This window comes from Opisthocomus hoazin, chromosome 25, assembly GCF_030867145.1.
Source record: "Opisthocomus hoazin isolate bOpiHoa1 chromosome 25, bOpiHoa1.hap1, whole genome shotgun sequence".
NCBI classification, from domain to species: domain Eukaryota; kingdom Metazoa; phylum Chordata; class Aves; order Opisthocomiformes; family Opisthocomidae; genus Opisthocomus; species Opisthocomus hoazin.
Window position 1 is genome coordinate 5,172,739 of NC_134438.1, and position 18,971 is coordinate 5,191,709.

General features: G+C 52.4%; 1 protein-coding gene across 2 annotated transcripts; it reads right to left on the minus strand.

Moving 5' to 3' along the window:
• Positions 1-1,308: 1,308 nt before the first annotated feature.
• TMEM183A (transmembrane protein 183A) lies at positions 1,309-14,756 on the minus strand. Of its 2 annotated transcripts, none has more exons than XM_075442762.1 (8): positions 14,637-14,756; positions 13,866-13,955; positions 10,704-10,859; positions 8,287-8,443; positions 6,985-7,165; positions 3,594-3,674; positions 2,790-2,945; positions 1,309-1,626 (listed from the first exon to the last, which is right to left on the minus strand). In XM_075442762.1, the coding sequence occupies exons 1-8, from the start codon at positions 14,731-14,733 to the stop codon at positions 1,441-1,443; spliced, it is 1,104 nt and encodes a 367-aa protein (XP_075298877.1). In that variant the 5' UTR covers positions 14,734-14,756; the 3' UTR covers positions 1,309-1,440. The 2 variants fall into 2 exon arrangements, with proteins under 2 accessions (XP_075298877.1, XP_075298878.1); XM_075442763.1 differs by having other exon boundaries at positions 8,287-8,446; positions 14,637-14,748.
• Between the last annotated feature and the right edge of the window lie 4,215 nt (positions 14,757-18,971).

Below are 18,971 nucleotides of genomic sequence, written 5' to 3' on the forward strand. Positions count from 1 at the left end.
GTCACCCAGCACAGCCGTGGCTGCCCCCTCCCTGGCAGTGCCCAAGGCCAGGCTGGACGGGGCTGGGAGCACCCTGGGCTGGTGGAAGCGGTCCCTGCCCATGGCAGGGGGGTTGGAACAAGGTGATCCTTAAGGTCCCTTCCAAGCCAAACCATTCCATGATTCCGTGCCCTTGGGGGTGATGCACAGTGGCAGAGGCACATGTAAGAAACTCCTTGCAGGCAGCTACACAGGGATCACGAGGTCCTTGCACATTAAATTCAAACTGAGATGGCAGAACTCTTGTCTCCTTCCAGGAGCTTCGCTAAACATTACACATGGAAAAGTGCTCAGCTACTCCTGCTTGAGACAAGAACTGGTGTGAAATAGCACTGAGGAGCTAATCATCAAAAGGCAGCAAAACTCAGCCCGGCATTACTCTTCCTGCCACTGCTCACCTGCACTCCAGCACCTCCTCTGCCTCCCACCGCTCCTCGAGACTGGCAGCAGCAAGACCTTCACCCACTGAGTCACATTTCCAGCCCAGCCTCTGCAACCCTCTCCCTTCTCAATCAACCCAGAGCCACAAAACATTCTGGGGCTTGTTCTTCCTCACAGAAATTAATTTGTTTAGTGAAGAGCCAGATCACCAACTGCTTCTGGGGCTCCAGCGGCAACAGGCCAACACCGTGTCCTTTCTAAGAGCAGCGGAGCAGAGTCAAGTCCTTCTTCGCTCCTTCCGTTATTTTCGTTTATCTCCTCCATCTCCTCTCCCTCCGTTTATCTGCTGTGAAAAGCACCTTCTGGTTTTAAAGGTTTAGATCTTCTTTTCAAAGAGGAAGCATTAGTGTGAGAACTTGAAGTATCTTTACATTCAAGAAGGACTTTTGCCTTGTGAATCCTCTTTGAAGTAACTCCTTTGTTTGATCGTTTATGCTTTTTTCTTTCCTTAAACTCGTATCTGTTGGACTGTGAATTAGCATTAGTGTTGATGGCTGCTGCTCTGCTCACCGCTTCTCAGACACTGAAACATCACACTGTGTCTGGACGCAATCACGCTGCAGTAAAACAAACATGGAATTTTTTTTTTTTTTTGTAAATTTCTTTTGGTCACATTAAAGCTGGAAAAGCAAAACCTCCTGCTTCTTCCCAAATAGAACACAGGACCACTCATTAGCACCAAAAGGATTTTAAATCAACAGTTCCAGGGAGCTCCTTTCAAATCATAAAACGTGAATTTTACATAAAAGTGTGTTTACAAATAGTTTCTGCTTTACACTCAGCTCTGCCCATCACTGACCAGAAGTTATATACATACAGACTAGCTCAGTAGCTTCAACCACTTGCAAGGAGACTGCAGAATTTATTTAAGAAATAAAAATAGGATTTCCTGGTTCCCAGAAATTCTCTTCAGCCTGCCAGACTCAGTCCCCTGCCGGCTCCCGCAGACGCAGGAGAGCACTACGCTTTTGGAGAGAAGGGGTACTGCGGGTGCCACCAATCCAGGAGCCGCACGCTGTGCACGGGGTCCAGCACAACCTGCACTCCTTGGTCAAGGCGAGGTTTCTTGCCGTTGCGAACCGGGGCGTCCTGGAACACCAGGCGCACGCGATGATGCCTCATGTCCGTGCTCACGTTGATGGTGAACTGCGAGAGACGAGACAGGAAGGGCTTCAGAAAATCAAAGCGATGAATAAATAGAGTTCTTAACAGTACATTTCTAGATATTCTCTTTTAAATTCTTCTAAATTGTACAAGTCTAAGGTATTTCAGGTGCTGGCAGAGTTATACTCTGAATCTTTTCAGTGGTGCCCAGTGACAGGACAAGGGGCAATGGGCACAAACTGAGGCACAGGAAGTTCCGTCTGAACATAAGAACTTCTTCCCTCTGAGGGTGACGGAGCCCTGGCCCAGGCTGCCCAGGGAGGCTGTGGAGTCTCCTTCTCTGGAGATATTCAAGACCCGCCTGGACAAGGTCCTGTGCAGCCTGCTCTGGGTGACCCTGCTTGGGCAGGAGGGTTGGACTAGATGACCCACAGAGGTCCCTTCCAACCCCTACCATTCTGTGATTCTGTGATTCTGTGAATCTACAGCACTGGACTCAAACCAGGTCTCTCTGGCTGGCAACCCCGAATAATAATGCCAGAAGTGAACCCAAAAGCAAGCGGCTGTCAGAGGAACCCTGGAATTTGCTGCCCTACTCATAAGGGAAGCCAGACTGAACCTCTCCTGGGCGCAGGTCGCTGCTGAATTCCTGCCTTACAAGCGCTGCCACGCGTGCTGCGCCGCGCTTTACCACTGCTCTTGCTCAAGCACACCCGCTCTGCCGCTCTCTGGAGCCGAGCTCGTGGAAGTGGGTGCAAAAGCCGCTCTTTCTCCCAGCAGTCAGGGACCACACGCACACTGACGGAGTTTGCTCATGAAGGTTTGTGCTCTCAGAGTTTATTACCGTAAGGTAAGGAGATATTTTCTCGAGGAGGGAAGACCCCCTCTTCTCCTGCATGCCTACCCCTTGTACCCGGCTGGAGTACTGACAGCTGATCTGCCCCCCAATGCTGCACAACCGCAGCTCCTTCCAAATTCTCTGCATTGCCTGTATTGGCTGCACCAAACAGGGAAGAGCCGATGGAAACGCAGCGGCTGAACTGAGGAGATTCTCAGCACTTCCGCTGATCGTTAACCTTAAGATTCCCAGAACCGGTTTGTTGGTGCAGCAGTGGGATTTACACACCACCACCGAGGCGTCCTCTTCGTCTCCTTACAGCAGCTGCGCATGCAAAGTTTGCCTGGCAGCTTTCTGAAACACTTACCAAGGTAAACGTCATACCCATGACTATTGGCACGAATATGAAGTTAAAGGTGGTGATCTGCAGTAGGCAGCAGTCCTGATCCGGATTTGTATGGACTTCCTCATACTGAATCGGTGGCTGAAGAACTTTGCAACACTTGCTTTTAAATCTGGGAGACTTGAAAGAAAGAGAGACTTTATTTAGACAAGCAGGAACCTCTGGTGAGAGCCTGGCTGCGTCTCACCGGTGCTGACCAGCAGGTTCTCGCCGCATTCCCACGCGTTTGGGCAGAGCATTACATGAAACAACAAAATGCCACCGCTCAGGACAGGCAATTTGCAGGACCATTTCTTTAGAGGGGAAAGCTGCAGAATTCCCAAGGTTCCCTGGAACTACTTGCTTCTCCTGAGATCGATTACTGGAGGTTTTCATTGGCAGTGTTGGCTTTCTTCACTTGTCTGGGAAATCTTCCCAATGCTCAAACAGGAAGTTTCAGATTTTGGTCTACACTTGAGCACTGAATTCAAACAGTTTGGGTTTTGGTAGTAATGACCCAAAGATTAGGTTATTTGGGGTAACAAATGATCCATATCTTACAGTGGAGAAACGATACCAAATGAGGAAATAAAATGTCAGATTCTAGGTATCTTGGTAATACAGACTAAAAATGAGTGTCGTTTCGGAACATGCTTTAGTTTATCATTGGCGTCAGAGCTCCCATTTGTTGTCTGAACACATAAAAAGTTTCCACCTTCCTTTCTACCACCCAGAAAAATCATTATTGTTTCAAATAAAGTCACAGCCATTCTGGTTCTTCTTTCATACCTGCTTTTTGAACTTGAAGTTGAATTCCCACATTACTTCTTGTCTGTTCCCTTCAATCTTTTTGCACCAGAAAAGCAGACACTGAGGTGGAAAAAAAAAAGAAACACAAAATTATGAAACCCTTAGAGGCACCACTTTAAATAAATCTTAGCAGAGCATAAAGGCTTCCAATTACAAACACAATTACACAGGAGCAGTTAGGAGCCGTTTATTCAAATTAATGATGTTCAAAGAACACACTCAGCAGTTTAGGTCTCCCAGTTTCAAGCTGGCCAACTCATCATGCAACTGGATGATACCACACGCAGCCGCTGCTGTGCTGAACAGAAGAATCCCGGTGCGCAATTTGTCCCTTTCGTAAGGCAGAGATGACCGGTGCCGATTCACCCGCTTCCCCACCCACCAAGAACTCCCATTAAACTGGACTCCAAACAAGACCAAAGCGAGGAACAACTGAAAACGGAACACGGATCAAGGAAAGGATCCTGGGGGCAATGCAAAGACCAATACATGGGCTGTAAGGTGACAGATGAGAAAGTTCCTAAGACACTGCGGTGTCAAAAGAAGGTCTTGACATCACTAGGCACTGCCTGTCATACTTCAGCGTATAAAACCACTGCTAGGATAGCACAGTCTGATCAACCTCCTGTCCCTTTTTAAAAGAAAATGAGAAAAGGGCCTCAAACAGCATCAGAGGCAGCCAGCGCTGCCCTCCCATGCAGACATACACCAGGAGTCCTCCAGTTTAATCCAGTTATCACTGTGTGGTCCATAGGATCCATCCCAGCATGCAGCACTCGTTCTAGAGCTGGACTCGCAGCAGAACTCCTGCATTAAACTGAGCAGGAGGGAAATTCCCTCCCTACCAGCGAGTAGAAGAAACTAGCCTTCAACAGCCGAGGAAAGAATCTGGCAAGGCAGTCCAGCCATCGCCAAAAGTGCTTCCACACCACAGATGCCAGCCCACCACAGCTGGTCTTACCCTTCAACAGTGTCAGCAGGAAAAGGAAGAATAATATGGGTCAAGACACCTCCCCACCACCCATACACAGGCTCTGCCAGGCCAAGAGAAGGCCTGACTGGGTTGCAGGGTGCAGCTCGCATTTAATTTCATTCCAGGATAGCGTGACCCCAAATGAAACCAAGCCAGAGCCAGTCTCCACCATGGGGGCTCCGTAATTGGAGAGTACGGGTGATACAAGACCCTTTACTTCAGCTCCAAATTATGTCCACAGAGTCCTTAAAGGACCTTTATCTCGACAGTCTTCATGAGGTGAACAACAAAGCCATGTGGAGTCAAGCTCAGAAACGTGCGTCAAGTAACCTCCACCTGGGAGGAGGTGGCCCTCATTTTTTTCCCCAGTAAAAATGTTCTCCAGATCTTTCTTAACTCAGGTGGGCAGCAGATGCTGCTGAGTTTTAACTCCATCAGCGGCACTTGTAGTTCACCTGCAGAGACAGCCTGGTCTAGCAACTAGTTTGGTCACGGCAAGTAGTGAAGCACAAAATGGTCAGTACCTCCTAAGGGGCAGAGGATGTCGTCCACGGGTCAGCCGTCCTGCCCTTCAGACGCGCCGTACGGCCTGCCGCTCCACCAAAAATAATGGGGGTGTCTTTAAAGGGCAAACACTTCTGCTGACACCATAACGGCTCCAGTGTCCCACACAAGCTAGGCTAGGGAAAGAAAAAAGGAAATTAAAGAGGAAAAGCTAGGTTTGATAACACCTGGGGTCTCCTCTTGCCACATGCAGTTTATGTAGGCATTTGCCATTAGTTTCAATGACTCGTAAAGGTACAACCAAAGCCCATGAAAGCAAGAACGTGGGGAGGCCATGTCAGATCCTCCTCCGCACCCCTGTGCCGAGGCATTTCTGGGTGCAGTAACACCAGTGGAGCTCAGTCTTGCAACGCAGTAGTACAGCAAGACCAGACTCAGGGTGGCTCTTTTCTGCTCGAAGGAGTTAGGTCAAACCTCCACTGTTCTAACAAAGCCTTGTCACCATTTAATTTCCTTTTTTAGAAGCTGAATAATTTCAGACTGCACTTCAAGAATCTTCCTCAAACCGTTAGTACAGTAGAAGCACTAGCAGTGGGCACCAAAGCCGTTATGATGTCAACGTGAATGCTTCCAAAATGCAGACCCCCTGCCAGCACCATCTCAGGGTTTCCAGCTCTGACAGCCACGCTACGAGATCCGAGCAGTTGCAGGAAGTTAGACTCAGAAGGGCTAAAGTTAAGTTGGAATTTCCTAGAAATGTTTTGCTTTCTGTTTTTTAAGAAAGATGATAACCAGTCTGGGGATTCAGGAAGAGAAGGAGGAGCTCTGGAGGCAGAGATAAGATTACACACAGAACCCTGTGCTTTCCTCCAGCTCTGCAGCACCACCTGCCTGTGTGACTGCTGGATGCTCCCTAAGGGCTGTGACAGTTTTGTCCCCAGTATCCACCCAGGGAGCAGAAGGAAGAAAGGAGGGATGTCACAAACAGATAGATGAGGTTGCTCTATCTGGCATGGAAAAGAAAGTACAACTCTTGAACCGAAACCTCTTCAGACTGGCTCCAAAAATCTCATTCAACAGATTTTTGACTTTGGATTTGGAGGGTGGAGAATTCACATTGTTGCTTAAGCTGCTCACAGAGTATCAGCCAGTTGCAAGTTAAAACCAAACGAGACACAGAGGCATTTCAGAGTTAATGGTCAACAGCAATTAAAGAGCAATGGATATGCAAGTGCTCCAAGCTGGGATAGCACAGGGAATTGCCTGCCCACACCAGAGACAAACCCTTTACAGCCCAACACAACCGCAGGCCCAGTCCCAAAGCAGCCATTTGCTCTGCACGCTTGCCATGCTCCCGACCTCACTACCCTCCCTCGCCCGGACACCAAGACGATGGGTGACCCACAGGAGTAGATGACATACAGAAGTATGAAGTGACTCCCTTTCAGAGGCTATCAGTGTCACTTCTGATCTCTCCAGATGCCTGCTACGGAGAAAAGACGTGTTCTGGCAGACAGTGTCAGAAGAAAGCAGAAGATATAAAAGTCGATTCTACTGCAACCTCCTTTCAGCAATAAATTTGCAACAGAGGAGGGGAGAGCGGTAAATAGCCCTAGCAGTCCTGACACCCAGTGCAGCAAGTGCTGTTTTGCTGACTACAAAGATGTTGTGGTGGGACTTAGGCAGAAGTTACGCAGAAGAGTAACAAGAATCCTCTGCAGTAGCAACTATGCAGATACAAGTAAGCAGCATACTTTAAAAATCACTATTCAGAGTTAGTAATCATCCTACACCCAAGCTTCACTGGCGACCACCTAAACATCATCTATTTTTCTTCTAGAAAGAGAACACAACATCTCAGACATATCCAACTTCCTTAGTGATTCCACTTACTCTGGAATTTTTTAAAGTGCTGGGAGTACTGTCTGGAATAGCTGGATTCCTGGAGACTCGAGACGCGAAAGGCTCGTACATGTGGTACAGCGACCGGATGACACACGCACGGAGACAGTGCAGCTTCTCCATGGACTCTGGCCGCAGGCGGAGAGGCAGGTACGCGTCCAGACTGTAGTGCCTGCAAAGCCAACGACAAACCCAACACATGCTGAAGGGTCAGAATGCCAGAGCCGTGCAGAAGAGAGCTACGAGGAGATCAGTGTTGAGAGGAAACTGAACATCTGCTTGATCAGAGCACCTCTTGTCAACTCTGAGTGCTTCCAGGGTGCTGTACTGCTCTACATCAAACCACATGACAGTCTCAAAGACTTTACCTGCATCAGACAGGTCTCCAGCATACACCTAAGCGTATCACGCTACCATTCCCCACTAACTGCTTGCAGACAGTTTGCCCAGAGAGGCCAGATGGTGTTTCAGCTGCAGGATGCGCAAAGGCCTACAGATTCCTGCGGGTTCTCAAGGCCTCCCTTTAGCTGAGCTTGCCTGCGTGCTTGCAGACAACAGCCTGAGCAGCCTGCATGCCTGCGCTCGAGGGTCATCCTCTGACCAGGAGCCAAAGGAGCCTTTGCTAGGGAACTTCACACTAAAAAACAGGGCCGAGGATGACCATGGCTGCTATTTGCTCTGTACTCCTGCTGCTTGCACCTCCTGGGCAACAGCTACAGAAATGTAAAGGAAATGTTCTGTCCTGAAGGGAAGTCCAAGTCACATGCACCAGGACAGAAGGATTTGTTTCAAGTTTTGACCACCTCTTTGCTCTTCTTCTCTTACTTTATTTATAACTTACTTCTGCCACCGAGACAGCTCCAAAATGCCTTCGTTTCTCCCAGGCCACTCCAATTACAGGAAGGTGGCCATGACGAAAGCTCGAGGCAGGTGATGTTTGCCTGTCTGTCAGTAAGGCAACGGCGCTGACCTTAGCGGAAGCACGTTGAGTGCTTTACACACAAAGCACAGTTACAAACCGGAGTGCGTAGGCCACGGCAAGGGGAAAAGCACACAACGCTTTGGGATTTTACACACAGTGTACAGGAGGATGCCACACAGACCCATTTCCAGATCCAAAGCAGATGCAATATACCACAGCCCCTTGCCAAATGAGCCCGCATCACCATCTCAGTATGCAAACTCTATAAGACCCTAGCCTATAGGGAATTACTCCCTTATTCACAGCCCTGCTGAGAGCCGGTCACTGCTCAAGTGTTCTACAAATAGGTTAAAACTTCTCTAGAGTCTCACCTTCTGTAGAGCCTGGTCCAAAAGGCAGCAGTGCAAGTAACCGTCCAGGCCTTCTTGCAAATCAAAGAAAACCGGACAATGTCTTCAGGGCGAATGTAGGAAGCCAACAACAGCCAGATATCAATGGGGTATTCTTCTCCGCCGCCGCCATCAGGATCTTCTAAATGCAAGGAAGGTATGTTAGTGTCGTAAATAACCTCTTCATCCAGTTACATCTAGAGGCACGTGTGTTACTACCAGTAGCACAGAGTAAGCAGCTGAAACATGTATATACACAGTCAGGCAAACAAGCCCAAGTTTGTACAGCTTTGTTATCACTGCTACCGGTTTTCATCAGCATGCACTTGCCCGTCCACACAACCATTTCACCTTCCCTTCCCTGGATATATGCCATCATTCATCCCTGCTGCACTGTTTGCACAAGTGTGCAAAGAGGCAGATTCAAAGAATAATTCAGGATGAAAGGGTTCTCTGCAGATCTCTAGTCCAGACAGCCCAGCTCAAAGCAGGCTGCATTCCATCGTTTCGCTCAGGATCTTGTCCAATGAAGTTCTGACTGTAGCCACAGATGGTAACTCACAGCCTTTCTGGACCCTGTTTCAATGTTTGACCCTTTCACAGCTGAAAAATCACGCTGAAGTGGAGAAATAAATATTGGATGGCAAAGACAGAGGCAACTTTATGTAAATAAGGGCCAAGCTCATGCATTTTTATCAAAACTACTCATTTAACACGTCATCAAAAGATGCTTTATACAAGCTCCTGAACATTCAGACATTGCCAAGCTTGTCAATTGTTTGTTCAAACGGTCACAATCTTTTTGTAGGAGCTCTGCTAGGGAGGGCAAGCAATTCTCTTCTCCAACTGGCTAATCAGCTGCTTTTCTTAAATCTGTAATTTCGTTAAAGCTTCTTGGATGGGAAACTTCTAATGCAATTCAGATGAGCAGAATGGCCTGTTCTTCCTCTCAGAGGTGTCAGAACTGCTCAACTGGAACTGAAGGTTTAGAAACTCCTTTCATTCCTGCAGTGGTCTTAGGTTAACACCACATGTTTTTCCACACTGCTCCAACTTTAGGAGAAAAAATACTTTTAAAGAACATAAATACCTAAACAACACCGAGCATTAGGAACATTAAGAAAAGAGAAAGAAAACTTGTACACAGTGCTAACAGACAAAACTGCTAGGAGGTTTGTGAACAAGTGGCATAAAGGAGGCGTTCAAGAACTTGAGGGAGCCAGATCTAATCCGGAGACAGCAGGTTGATAACAAAGGGCAGTACACTTATCTTCATGTGCTAATTGCTGCGTTCCTTGCCAAGGAAAGCTCTGGATGTGGTCACTTCCCTACACCACTACAGATTTACGGCAGGCACACCCACTACGGGCTGTAACATCCACTTCCCTGTTTCAGCTCTGACTCAAGAAGCCATCCCACTACAGGACTGCTGAATGGCAGAGTGTAGCCAGAAGCATCACTGGTCTATTATCATTTTTTCTTCCCTAAACTTGTAGCAGAAATAAGCAAGACAAGGTTGGGGTAGAACAGAATACTGACTTTCCAGACTCATAACTCCAGACACTCAGATGTTCTTATTTTCCCAGCATTCTGAAGAACGTCTTCATAAAAGAGATTAAACTCCTACCCCAGAGGAGTGCTGTGCACCTACAGTCCGTGGTGGATATTGATGAGTTACTTAAATTAGTATCAGCATTAATAAAGTTAAATTTTTCTTAAGCTCAAGAAACCAAGTTAAAATTTGTTTCACAACCTGAAAGCAACCTGTTATCAGAAACTCCTGCAGGATTCCACAGTGCAGCAGAACAGTTTGTGCTTACATGGCAAATTGCTTTCTATAGAGTTGCACCAACTGTAAATGCTGAAATTCTTCCTGGAATTAACTTACTGTGATGCCACTAGGGCCAAATCCACTTGCTTGCTGGAACAGAAGCCCTCTAAACTCATTTTTAACAAACCACAGCCTTGGAAACATCCTGAATACAGTGCTTGGATTTTGCCAGTGCATCATGGACAGCAGCATTGTTTTTTCCCCAAAGCAAACTGTGCTTTCACCAACGTGTTCAATGAAGTAACATGTCCAGTGGCAACGTTTTACAACTCTTTCAAAGAGTAGCACGTGTTTTCCAAAGTTGAGAGAAGTTTACTGAAAGCAAGGAGTTCACAGGCTTTGATTTCATGCCCAAGGCTCCACCTTTGCGAAAAGACAACACCTCTGATGGAGTCCCAGCAGGTTTAAAAGTGATTTATCCCTTGGCATTTCTTTGTGCACACACAAATTGCTGAATGCCCCGAAGAGCCCCAGGACTAGCCTGTAAATCGCGATCATTAACATCACACACGCAGGAGATGCAGAAGCAACCCTCACAGAGCCTCCCAGGAGAGGCTGGCGACCATACCTTTGTGCCTTTTGCTCTTCTTCTTTCTAGAAGCACTTCGCCCGTTGAGGCTTTCCTTCGTATCCATTTCATCGCTGCTGTCACAAGACTCTCCCGATACGGAGAGAACTTCCTCAGCAGGAACACAAGAAGCTTCCAAACCACAGAGGGATTTTACTAGAAAGACAAGCAACGACACAGTAAGTATACCAGCAGAGAGAAAAAGGCGCTTCCAGTTCAGGAGATGCTTCAGTGGAACCACTGCCAGAGCCACTGCTAAGAAACGCCGACGCTAACTGCGTTGAAGCTTCCTGGTGAGTGACACAGGCAAGAAAATCTGGGGCCCGAGGATTACCTTGTCAGAGGAAGATTAGCATGGGTGAGCGAACTGGAAACATAATTATTCAGCTTCTTGTTTTAAAGAATGAACAATGAGGATGATTACCAGCACATTATGCAGATGATCCCATCGGTTTAGCTGAAGCTGTTCACAATTCTGAATAAAACAACAGGCTCTCTTTCCACAGCGCTAACTGGTTCCCCTGCATACCAGAGCTTCCTTGCATGACCGCAGTCAGCCTGCGCAGAGCCAGCACCTACTCTGTCATCGTTCTCTGAACGCAGAGAAGATCCACTCCCTTCTCAGCAGGATAAAGAGATCCTGTGGCCGATGACACACAATCCATCAGCGATACAACTCAGTGCCAATCTTACATGAGAGCCACTTCGCCTACAATTCAGTGAAGGGAAAGACTCTGGCCTAATGAGGAAAACAGCAAGTCATTTGGGGTTGGGTTTGGGGTTTTTTTTTAGCTGCCTCTGGGGAGATACTTAGACACATCCCTGTTAGTAAATATTATTTTTAAAATTTGATCTGTAAAGTGAGGGCTCATTAAGGCAGAAAAATCCATGTGTGAGGCAGTTATGACAGTCTTAAAAAAGAAAGGTGTGGTCCTACGTTACAGCTGCGTGAGGCACTGTCATAGACCACCATTGTAACAGCATTACAAACGCTTTGCAAACAGTCTGTAAAATTCATTCAAGAAAGCTGAATTTCAACCTAGTGTGTTTGAATGAAGAAAAGAACTTCTACCAGGAGACAACTGACCACACCAGAAGAGGCCTGCGCTGCTCACGTTTTCCTAACCTAGCACAAACTGAAGCCCAGGCAGGTTTTCTACATCATGGTTACAGCCACCAGAGAGCAAGAGGTGCTATGTGAATTAAAGGGACAGAGTGGCAGGAGGAAGAAACAAAAGATCAGGAACGGACCATAAATAAATTCAGGCAAGATGTTCTCATTTCTAACCACAGAGCAAGGTTTTGAAACGGTAACACAGCAGATGGGAAGACAACCTTAGGACAGGGCCTGACCTGAGTCAGTGCAGCCACTGCCTAGATACTTCCAGTGCTTTGCTTTACAGTTTACTTTGCAAACTGTATGCACTCACTGTAGTGATATCCTACACTCAAATCGTACTGCCCTCTCTACACCACCTTTTATAGGCAAAACAGAGAGAAATAGACACATATGGCAGTAAGTTATGACATCAAATTCAGTGAAGCAAGAGAGGCCAATAACTGACAGAGACTCAGAGAGGGGTTTAGAAAAAGAAACCGTCACACTCTGCAAAAGAAAGACCATGGACAGCACAAGTCCATTCACACACTGAATCACCCTGCATTGCAACAACTGCACAGCAGCAATCCCCGCCCCATCGCTGGGGGTTAGGACGGGGAGGAAGAAAGCTCAGGAAAATTCCTCCTGGCCTTTGCTCCCCTCTGTGTGAAGCTCCCGGCTCGCTGGCAGTCACACGCAGTGCGATGTTTACTTGGAGCCAAGAGAGAGGAGGCGAGCTAGGCCAAAGGCTGAAGCTCCCCGGGCAGAGGCTCCTGTCCCCACGCCATGGCATGCTGCGTCAGGATTGCACCAGATAAGGCTGTGGCACAGCCCTGGGGCCGGGGAGGAGAGATCCTAAGGATCCCCAAGGAAGAAAGGGAAAGCCCCAGTGACTCTGAACCGCAAAAGACCTGAGAAAGGGGTGGGCAGGGAACTGCTGGGGCCTGGAGTCATCCAGACAGGGAGGAGGCGAGCCAGAAAGAGGATGGAGGATTTTAGGAAAGGGTTTAAGCTGGACAAAGCAGGTGATGCTGGATGCAAGGACTCGGGGTGGGGTGAAGGAAAAGACAACAGAGGTTGCCAGGTATGCTGCTGAAGTGCAGTACTTTGAGGCATTGCCTCAAGGAGAGGGAACACAGGGTGAACAAGGAGAGAGAACACAGGAGAGAACAAGGGTGAACAGGTGAGGACACTGGAGGGGGGAACCCCCAGCCTACTACAAAGGAGACAACAAAAGAGGGAGGTGCCCTGGCCTTAAAGCTCGGGAAGTAGCAGCTAAAGAGGATATTCAGCAGTATCACTGCCCCAGACAGCTTCCCCATGACAAGCACTCATGCAAAGGGCGTATTTTCTTTAAATGTGTAAGATTTCAGCAACAGAAGGAGAGTTTTCCTACTCTCTCTTGAAGGGCTCAGTCATCACCATCAGATGTAGTAACATCCACCTCCAATGGACTCTGCGTATGCAACCAGCTACGTTTGAGTGCAGGCCCACAGACTGACAGCTCCCAAGCAGACAGGGTGTGTTAGCTCAGGCTGCTACAAACCACGGAGGAAGTCGATAACAGACTATCGCAATATCCTTCCAGGAAAGGGCTTGTTTATAGCATTCACCAAAGAAACAGCAACACCCTCAGCAGAATCTCCTTGCAGCAGACCAGGGAACACATCTGCCAGAACTACCATAATTTTTTTCCCACTGTAAAGAATTTTCCCTGCTAATAAAGTTGTCTACAGTTTTACAGGAAATAATGAAGTAATTAAGACTCCTATCATATTATTTTCTGCTTCAAGAAGGAGATAACACCCTGTAGTTAATGGAAAAAGGCCTTCCATTTCAGGCACTAACAAAGACTCAGCAATTCTTACTGGGCTTCCAACACGCTTTCTCCAAAACCTCTTGTCTAAGATCCTCTACCCCTGATTCTGCAGAGGAGTGCAGACTCATTTCAGGCACTGAGATAGAGGTTCTCAGGCCTCGGGAGGGGAGTTTCCCACATCATGCAGAGGCCAGAAGAGCGGGGAGGCAGCCTGGGGAAGGCAGGCTCCCCGGTGTACACTCACCTTCCTGCTGAACTGCATTGGCCACAGCCTTTTTCACCCGTCCAGATTTCACGACAGCTGGGTCTGAGTTAGCATAATCTGCCACTGTCACTGCAGGAGAGTCAGGAGACACAGCGTCAGCGGGATTATGGATTACAGGGGAGAGGATGGAAGCTCTAAGAGCCACGCTCCCTCAAGGGGACACTCCCCACCGGAACAGAGCCCTGAGCAGGGGGTGCACAAACAGCGAAAGGAGCGCCAGCAGAAAGGCGCAGGCCAGGAGCCCCCAGCCAGCCTCCGCCCCAGCCCATCAGTTTGCCAGGCCCAGGGGACCCACTCCCCGCTCAGCCCAGCCCCCCCTTTCCCCCCACACCCCCCTCGCACACCGCCTAACTCCAGCCTGGCTGATCCTCCAGGCCCATGCTCCAGACCAAGGCAGCTCAGTCCCCGCTCCCGCACCAGGCCAGATCCCCCCCACCCCCAGCTGGAGGCAGCCCTCTCCCTCCACAGGCCCGGGTGGACCGGGCTCCCCTCCCCTTCCCACCTCCCCTCACCCAGGCCAAGCCCAGACCCCTCAAACCTCCCTCCCCCAGGCCCCACTCCAGGCCCAGACCCCTCAAACCTCCCTCCTCCAGGCCCCACTCCAGGCCCAGGCCCAGGCCCCTCAAACCTCCCTCCCCCAGGCCCCACACCAGGCCCAGGCCCCACTCCAGGCCCAGGCCCCTCCAACCTCCCTCCCCCAGGCCCCACTCCAGGCCCCGGCCCCACTCCAGGCCCCGGCCCGCTGCTCACCGCGCTCGGAGCAGACGTCGTCGGCGCGGAACTTTAGGCGCTTGCGGGCGCCCCGCTTGGGCATGGCGGCGGCGGCGGGGCGGCCGCGCGGGGCCATCTCCCGCCCGGGGCCGCAGCGGGGCCGCGGGGACAGCGGGGACAGCGCCGCCCCCGCACGCCCCGCGCCAGGCCGTGACGTCACCCCGCGGCGACGCTGCTGGCGCGCCGCTCTGACGTCACGGGGTAGCCGGTGGGTGACGTTGCGGCGTGACTCCCGCCTTCCCATCGCCGCCCAGTGCTCCCAGTACGAGCATCCCCGGGACCGGTCACCCCGTCCTCCCAGTACCGGCAGCCTGCGGGCAGCCGCCCCACCAGTCCTCCCAGTAAGGAGGGCCCCGGGGGGATTCCCCCCCAGTAATGAGGGGCTCTGAGGCAATCGCCCCCTCACAGGAAGGAGGGGTTTGAGGGGATTCCCTGCCCCCCCCCCCCCCCCCAGTCCTCCCAGTTACAGAGGCCTGTAGTTGGCTCCCCAGTGCTCCCAGTAACGAGGGCCTCTGGGATAACTGGATTCCCAGTGCTCCCAGTAACAAGGGCCCCTGGGGTGGTGTCCCCCCACCAGTCCTCCCAGTAATGAGGGCCTCTGAAGTAATTGCTCCCCCCAACCTCCCAGTAACAAGGGCCCCTGGGGTGATGCCCCCCCACCAGTCCTCCCAGTAATGAGGATCTCTGCGATAACTGCCCTCCCCACTCCTCCCAGTAAGCAGGACCTCTGAGCCACTTTCACCCCCTCCCAGTAACGAGAGGCTGTGAGGCGATTGCCCCTCCCAGTAACGACTCGCTTGCACCCACAGCCCCTGAGCGCTTCCCCATGGCCCCTCGAGCCCCCCGCGCCAGCCAAGCCCCCGCCCCTGGGTATCCGCCAGCACCCCGGGGTGCCCCGGCTGAGCACCCACCGCCACCCCCCAACCCATCACCGGGCGCAGCCCACGCTGCCGGCACCTTTGCGGTGGGCGATGCCTCGCCGCAGGCGCAGGGATGGGCGGGCGCCGGCTGGGAACCGTGTTTAGGATTTCTTTTGGGCGCTGGGTGCTCGTGGACGGAGTGATGCCACCTCCCCGGGGCAGGAATCGCTCCAAGACCACCTGCAAAGGGACAACGGGAGCAGCAACACAGAGTCTGACGGCGATTCTGGGGCCTGCACCACGCTGGAACGCGGATCTGGGTGCTGTTGAGAGCGGGTGCTGGTTGGGAGACCCGGCCAGTCCTTGGGGGTGTCCAAACTGGGAGGCTGGGGGAGTCAGGAGGACGGGGCCAGACTCTTTCCAGTGGTGCCCAGCGACAGGACAAGGGGCAATGGGCACAAACAGAAGCAGAGGAAGCTCCAGCTGAAGATGAGGAAGAACTTCTTCCCTCTGAGGGTGACGGAGCCCTGGCCCAGGCTGCCCAGGGAGGCTGTGGAGTCTCCTTCTCTGGAGATATTCCAGCCCCGCCTGGCCGCGGTGCTGTGCAGCCTGCTCTGGGTGACCCTGCTTGGGCAGGGGGCTGGGCTGGGTGACCCACAGAGGGCCCTGCCAACCCCCGAACATTCTGATTCTGTGATTCTGTCCCGTTTCCCTCTTTGGGATTCACCCAACGGCGGAAGAGCCCAAGCCCTTTCACGCTCTCCCTCCCTTGCTGGCCACTGAACAGCCCCAGCGTGCCGCGTTCTCCGCCTGCGCTCCCTTCCTGCCAGCCCACCGCAGGCGCTTCGGCTCTTGGGAGGCCGGGGCTGCAGCGGAACACTTCCAGAGGTTTGGCTCCGGCTCTTGCGCCTTGTCGGAGCGAGGTGCAGAGAAATCCACGTTTCTTCTGCTTCCCAGGCATGGCCAGGAGCTCACGAGGTCTGTGACTGCCGTTCCTGACCATATTTTCTCTCTGCGTTTCTTAAAATACGTTAAGAGCACTTTATCAGCAAAGAACACACCTGATGATGGAGAAGAGTTTTGATCGTTCCAGACGTCTAATTCATCTGGTTTTAAAATAATTGATACGAATTAAGGGGAATGGCAGTTAATACACCCAGGTCCTGGCGCCGACGGCTTTACCCCACCTCCTCGGTACTGGAAAACATTTTCTTTGGACTGCACTACTCACCGTCGTTGTTTGAGAACTGTATCACAGTATGATTTTTTAAAAAGTGGAGGTTTCTTGGCTTTGAAAACTCCGGCACGTGGAAAACGGGTGAAATTTTACCAGGACGTGAGAAAAGCGACGTGGCGGCAGTTGTTTCTGAGTCTGGCTGATGTTCAGACCCAGTGCACTCGCTCCTCCGGCGGGTTGGGGGGGATTTAGCAGAGACCTCCCCAAAGGCCTCCAGCAAATACGCTGAGGCACGAGCTGGGTCTCCCTGACAGGACCTGGTGAGATGATGGATGATGGATACAGCGTCAGGCTGTGCTGCCATGCAGCGAGACCGGGACAGGCTGGAGAGTTGGGTGCAGAGGAACCTGATGGAGTTCAACCAGGGCAAGTGCAGGGTCCTGCATCTGGGGCGGAACAACCCCAGGCACCAGTACAGGCTGGGGCTGAGCTGCTGGAGAGCAGCTCTGCGGAGAGGGACTGGGAATGCTGGGGGACGATAGGGTGACCATGAGCCAGCAGTGTGCCCTGGCTGCCAAGAAGGCCGATGGGATCCTGGGGTGCATTCAGAGGAGTGTGGCCAGCAGGTCAGGGAGGTTCTCCTCCCCCTCTGCTCTGCCCCACTGAGGCCCCATCTGCAGTGCTGTGTCCAGTTCTGGGCTCCCCAGTTCACGAAAGATGAGGAGCTACTGGAGAGAGTCCAGCGGAGGGCTACGAGGATGAGGAGGGGACTGGAGCATCTCTCCTATGAGGAGAGGCTGAGGGAGCTGGGCTTGTTCAGCCTGGAGAAGAGAAGGCTGAGAGGGGACCTTAGAAATGCCTCTGAATATCTGCAGGGTGGGTGTTAGGAGGACGGGGCCAGACTCTTTCCAGTGGTGCCCAGCGACAGGACAAGGGGCAATGGGCACAAACTGAAGCACAGGAAGCTCCAGCTGAAGATGAGGAAGAACTTCTTCCCTCTGAGGGTGACGGAGCCCTGGCCCAGGCTGCCCAGGGAGGCTGTGGAGTCTCCTTCTCTGGAGATATTCCAGCCCCGCCTGGATGCGGTGCTGTGCAGCCTGCTCTGGGTGACCCTGCTTGGGCAGGGGGTTGGACTGGGTGACCCACAGAGGTCCCTGCCAACCCCGAACATGCTGGGACTCTGGGATTCTGTGACTGTGGTGGCACCCATGCTGCTCTCTGCTGACGCCAGCGATCCCGCTCGCTCCCAGCTGCGTCGCTGAGGGCTCCTCGGTGAGCGACACCCAAGGATGCCGATGTCTGTGCGACTGTAGGAGCAGCATCTTGTGGTTTCAGGCCCCCCAAATTAATTGCTTATTTGCTAACGATGCCTCCGGGTGCCAGGCAGGGTGCTGGGGCGGGTTAGCTCTTCGGCTGCTCCCGCTGCAGTTCCCGGCCAGCCTGTCTCCAACCCCGTTTTGGGGTGCGAGGGGCTGTCCCCAGCCAGGGAGCCGAGCACCATTGGTTTTGCCGAAATCAGGAGGGACGACGTGCCCCGGCCCCCCCCGGCTCGGAGCTGGGCCTCGGCAGGGCGAGGAGGGGGACATGGCAGCATGGGGCTCACCGCTGGGCGCTGTCTTTGCCCCCCATGCGGCGTGGGGCAGGGAAAGGGGCACCCAGGGCTCGGCTGCCCCACAGCCCGGGTCTGTGCCTGCCTCAGGGGCTGGAGGGGGTCCCTGGGGGAGGGCTCTGCCTCCCCCCATGGCGGTTCCTGCCCCCTCAATGAGTTCTCTGCCCCCCCTCCCAAGGGGGGTTCCTGCCACCCAAGGGGTTCTCTGCCTCCCAAGGGGGGTTCCTGCCCCCAAGAAGTGCTCTACCCCCTCCCCGAGAGGGGCGGGTTCCTGCCCCCTAGGAGTTCTCTACCTCCCAAGGGGGTGTTCCTGCCCCCCAAGAGTTCTCTGCCCACCCCCCCCAGAGGTTTTCCTGCCCCCCAAGGACTGCTCTGCCCTCCCCTCCCACGGGGGGGGTTCCTGCCCCCCAAGGAGTTCTCTGCCTCCCAAGGGGGGTATCTGCCCCCCCCAAGGAGTGCTCTGCCCCCCCTCCCAAGGGGGGTTCCTGGTCCCCCCCCAAGGAGTGCTCTGCCCCCCCCAGGGGTTTTCCTGCCCCCCCCCTCCAGGAGGTCCCTGCCGCCCGCTCACCCCCAGCCCCCCCCCGACCCCTACCCCGCGGGGCGTGGCCAGGCGGGAGGGCGTGGCGAGCGGGGCGTGGCCAGGCGGGGACGGTGACGCAGTGGGCGGG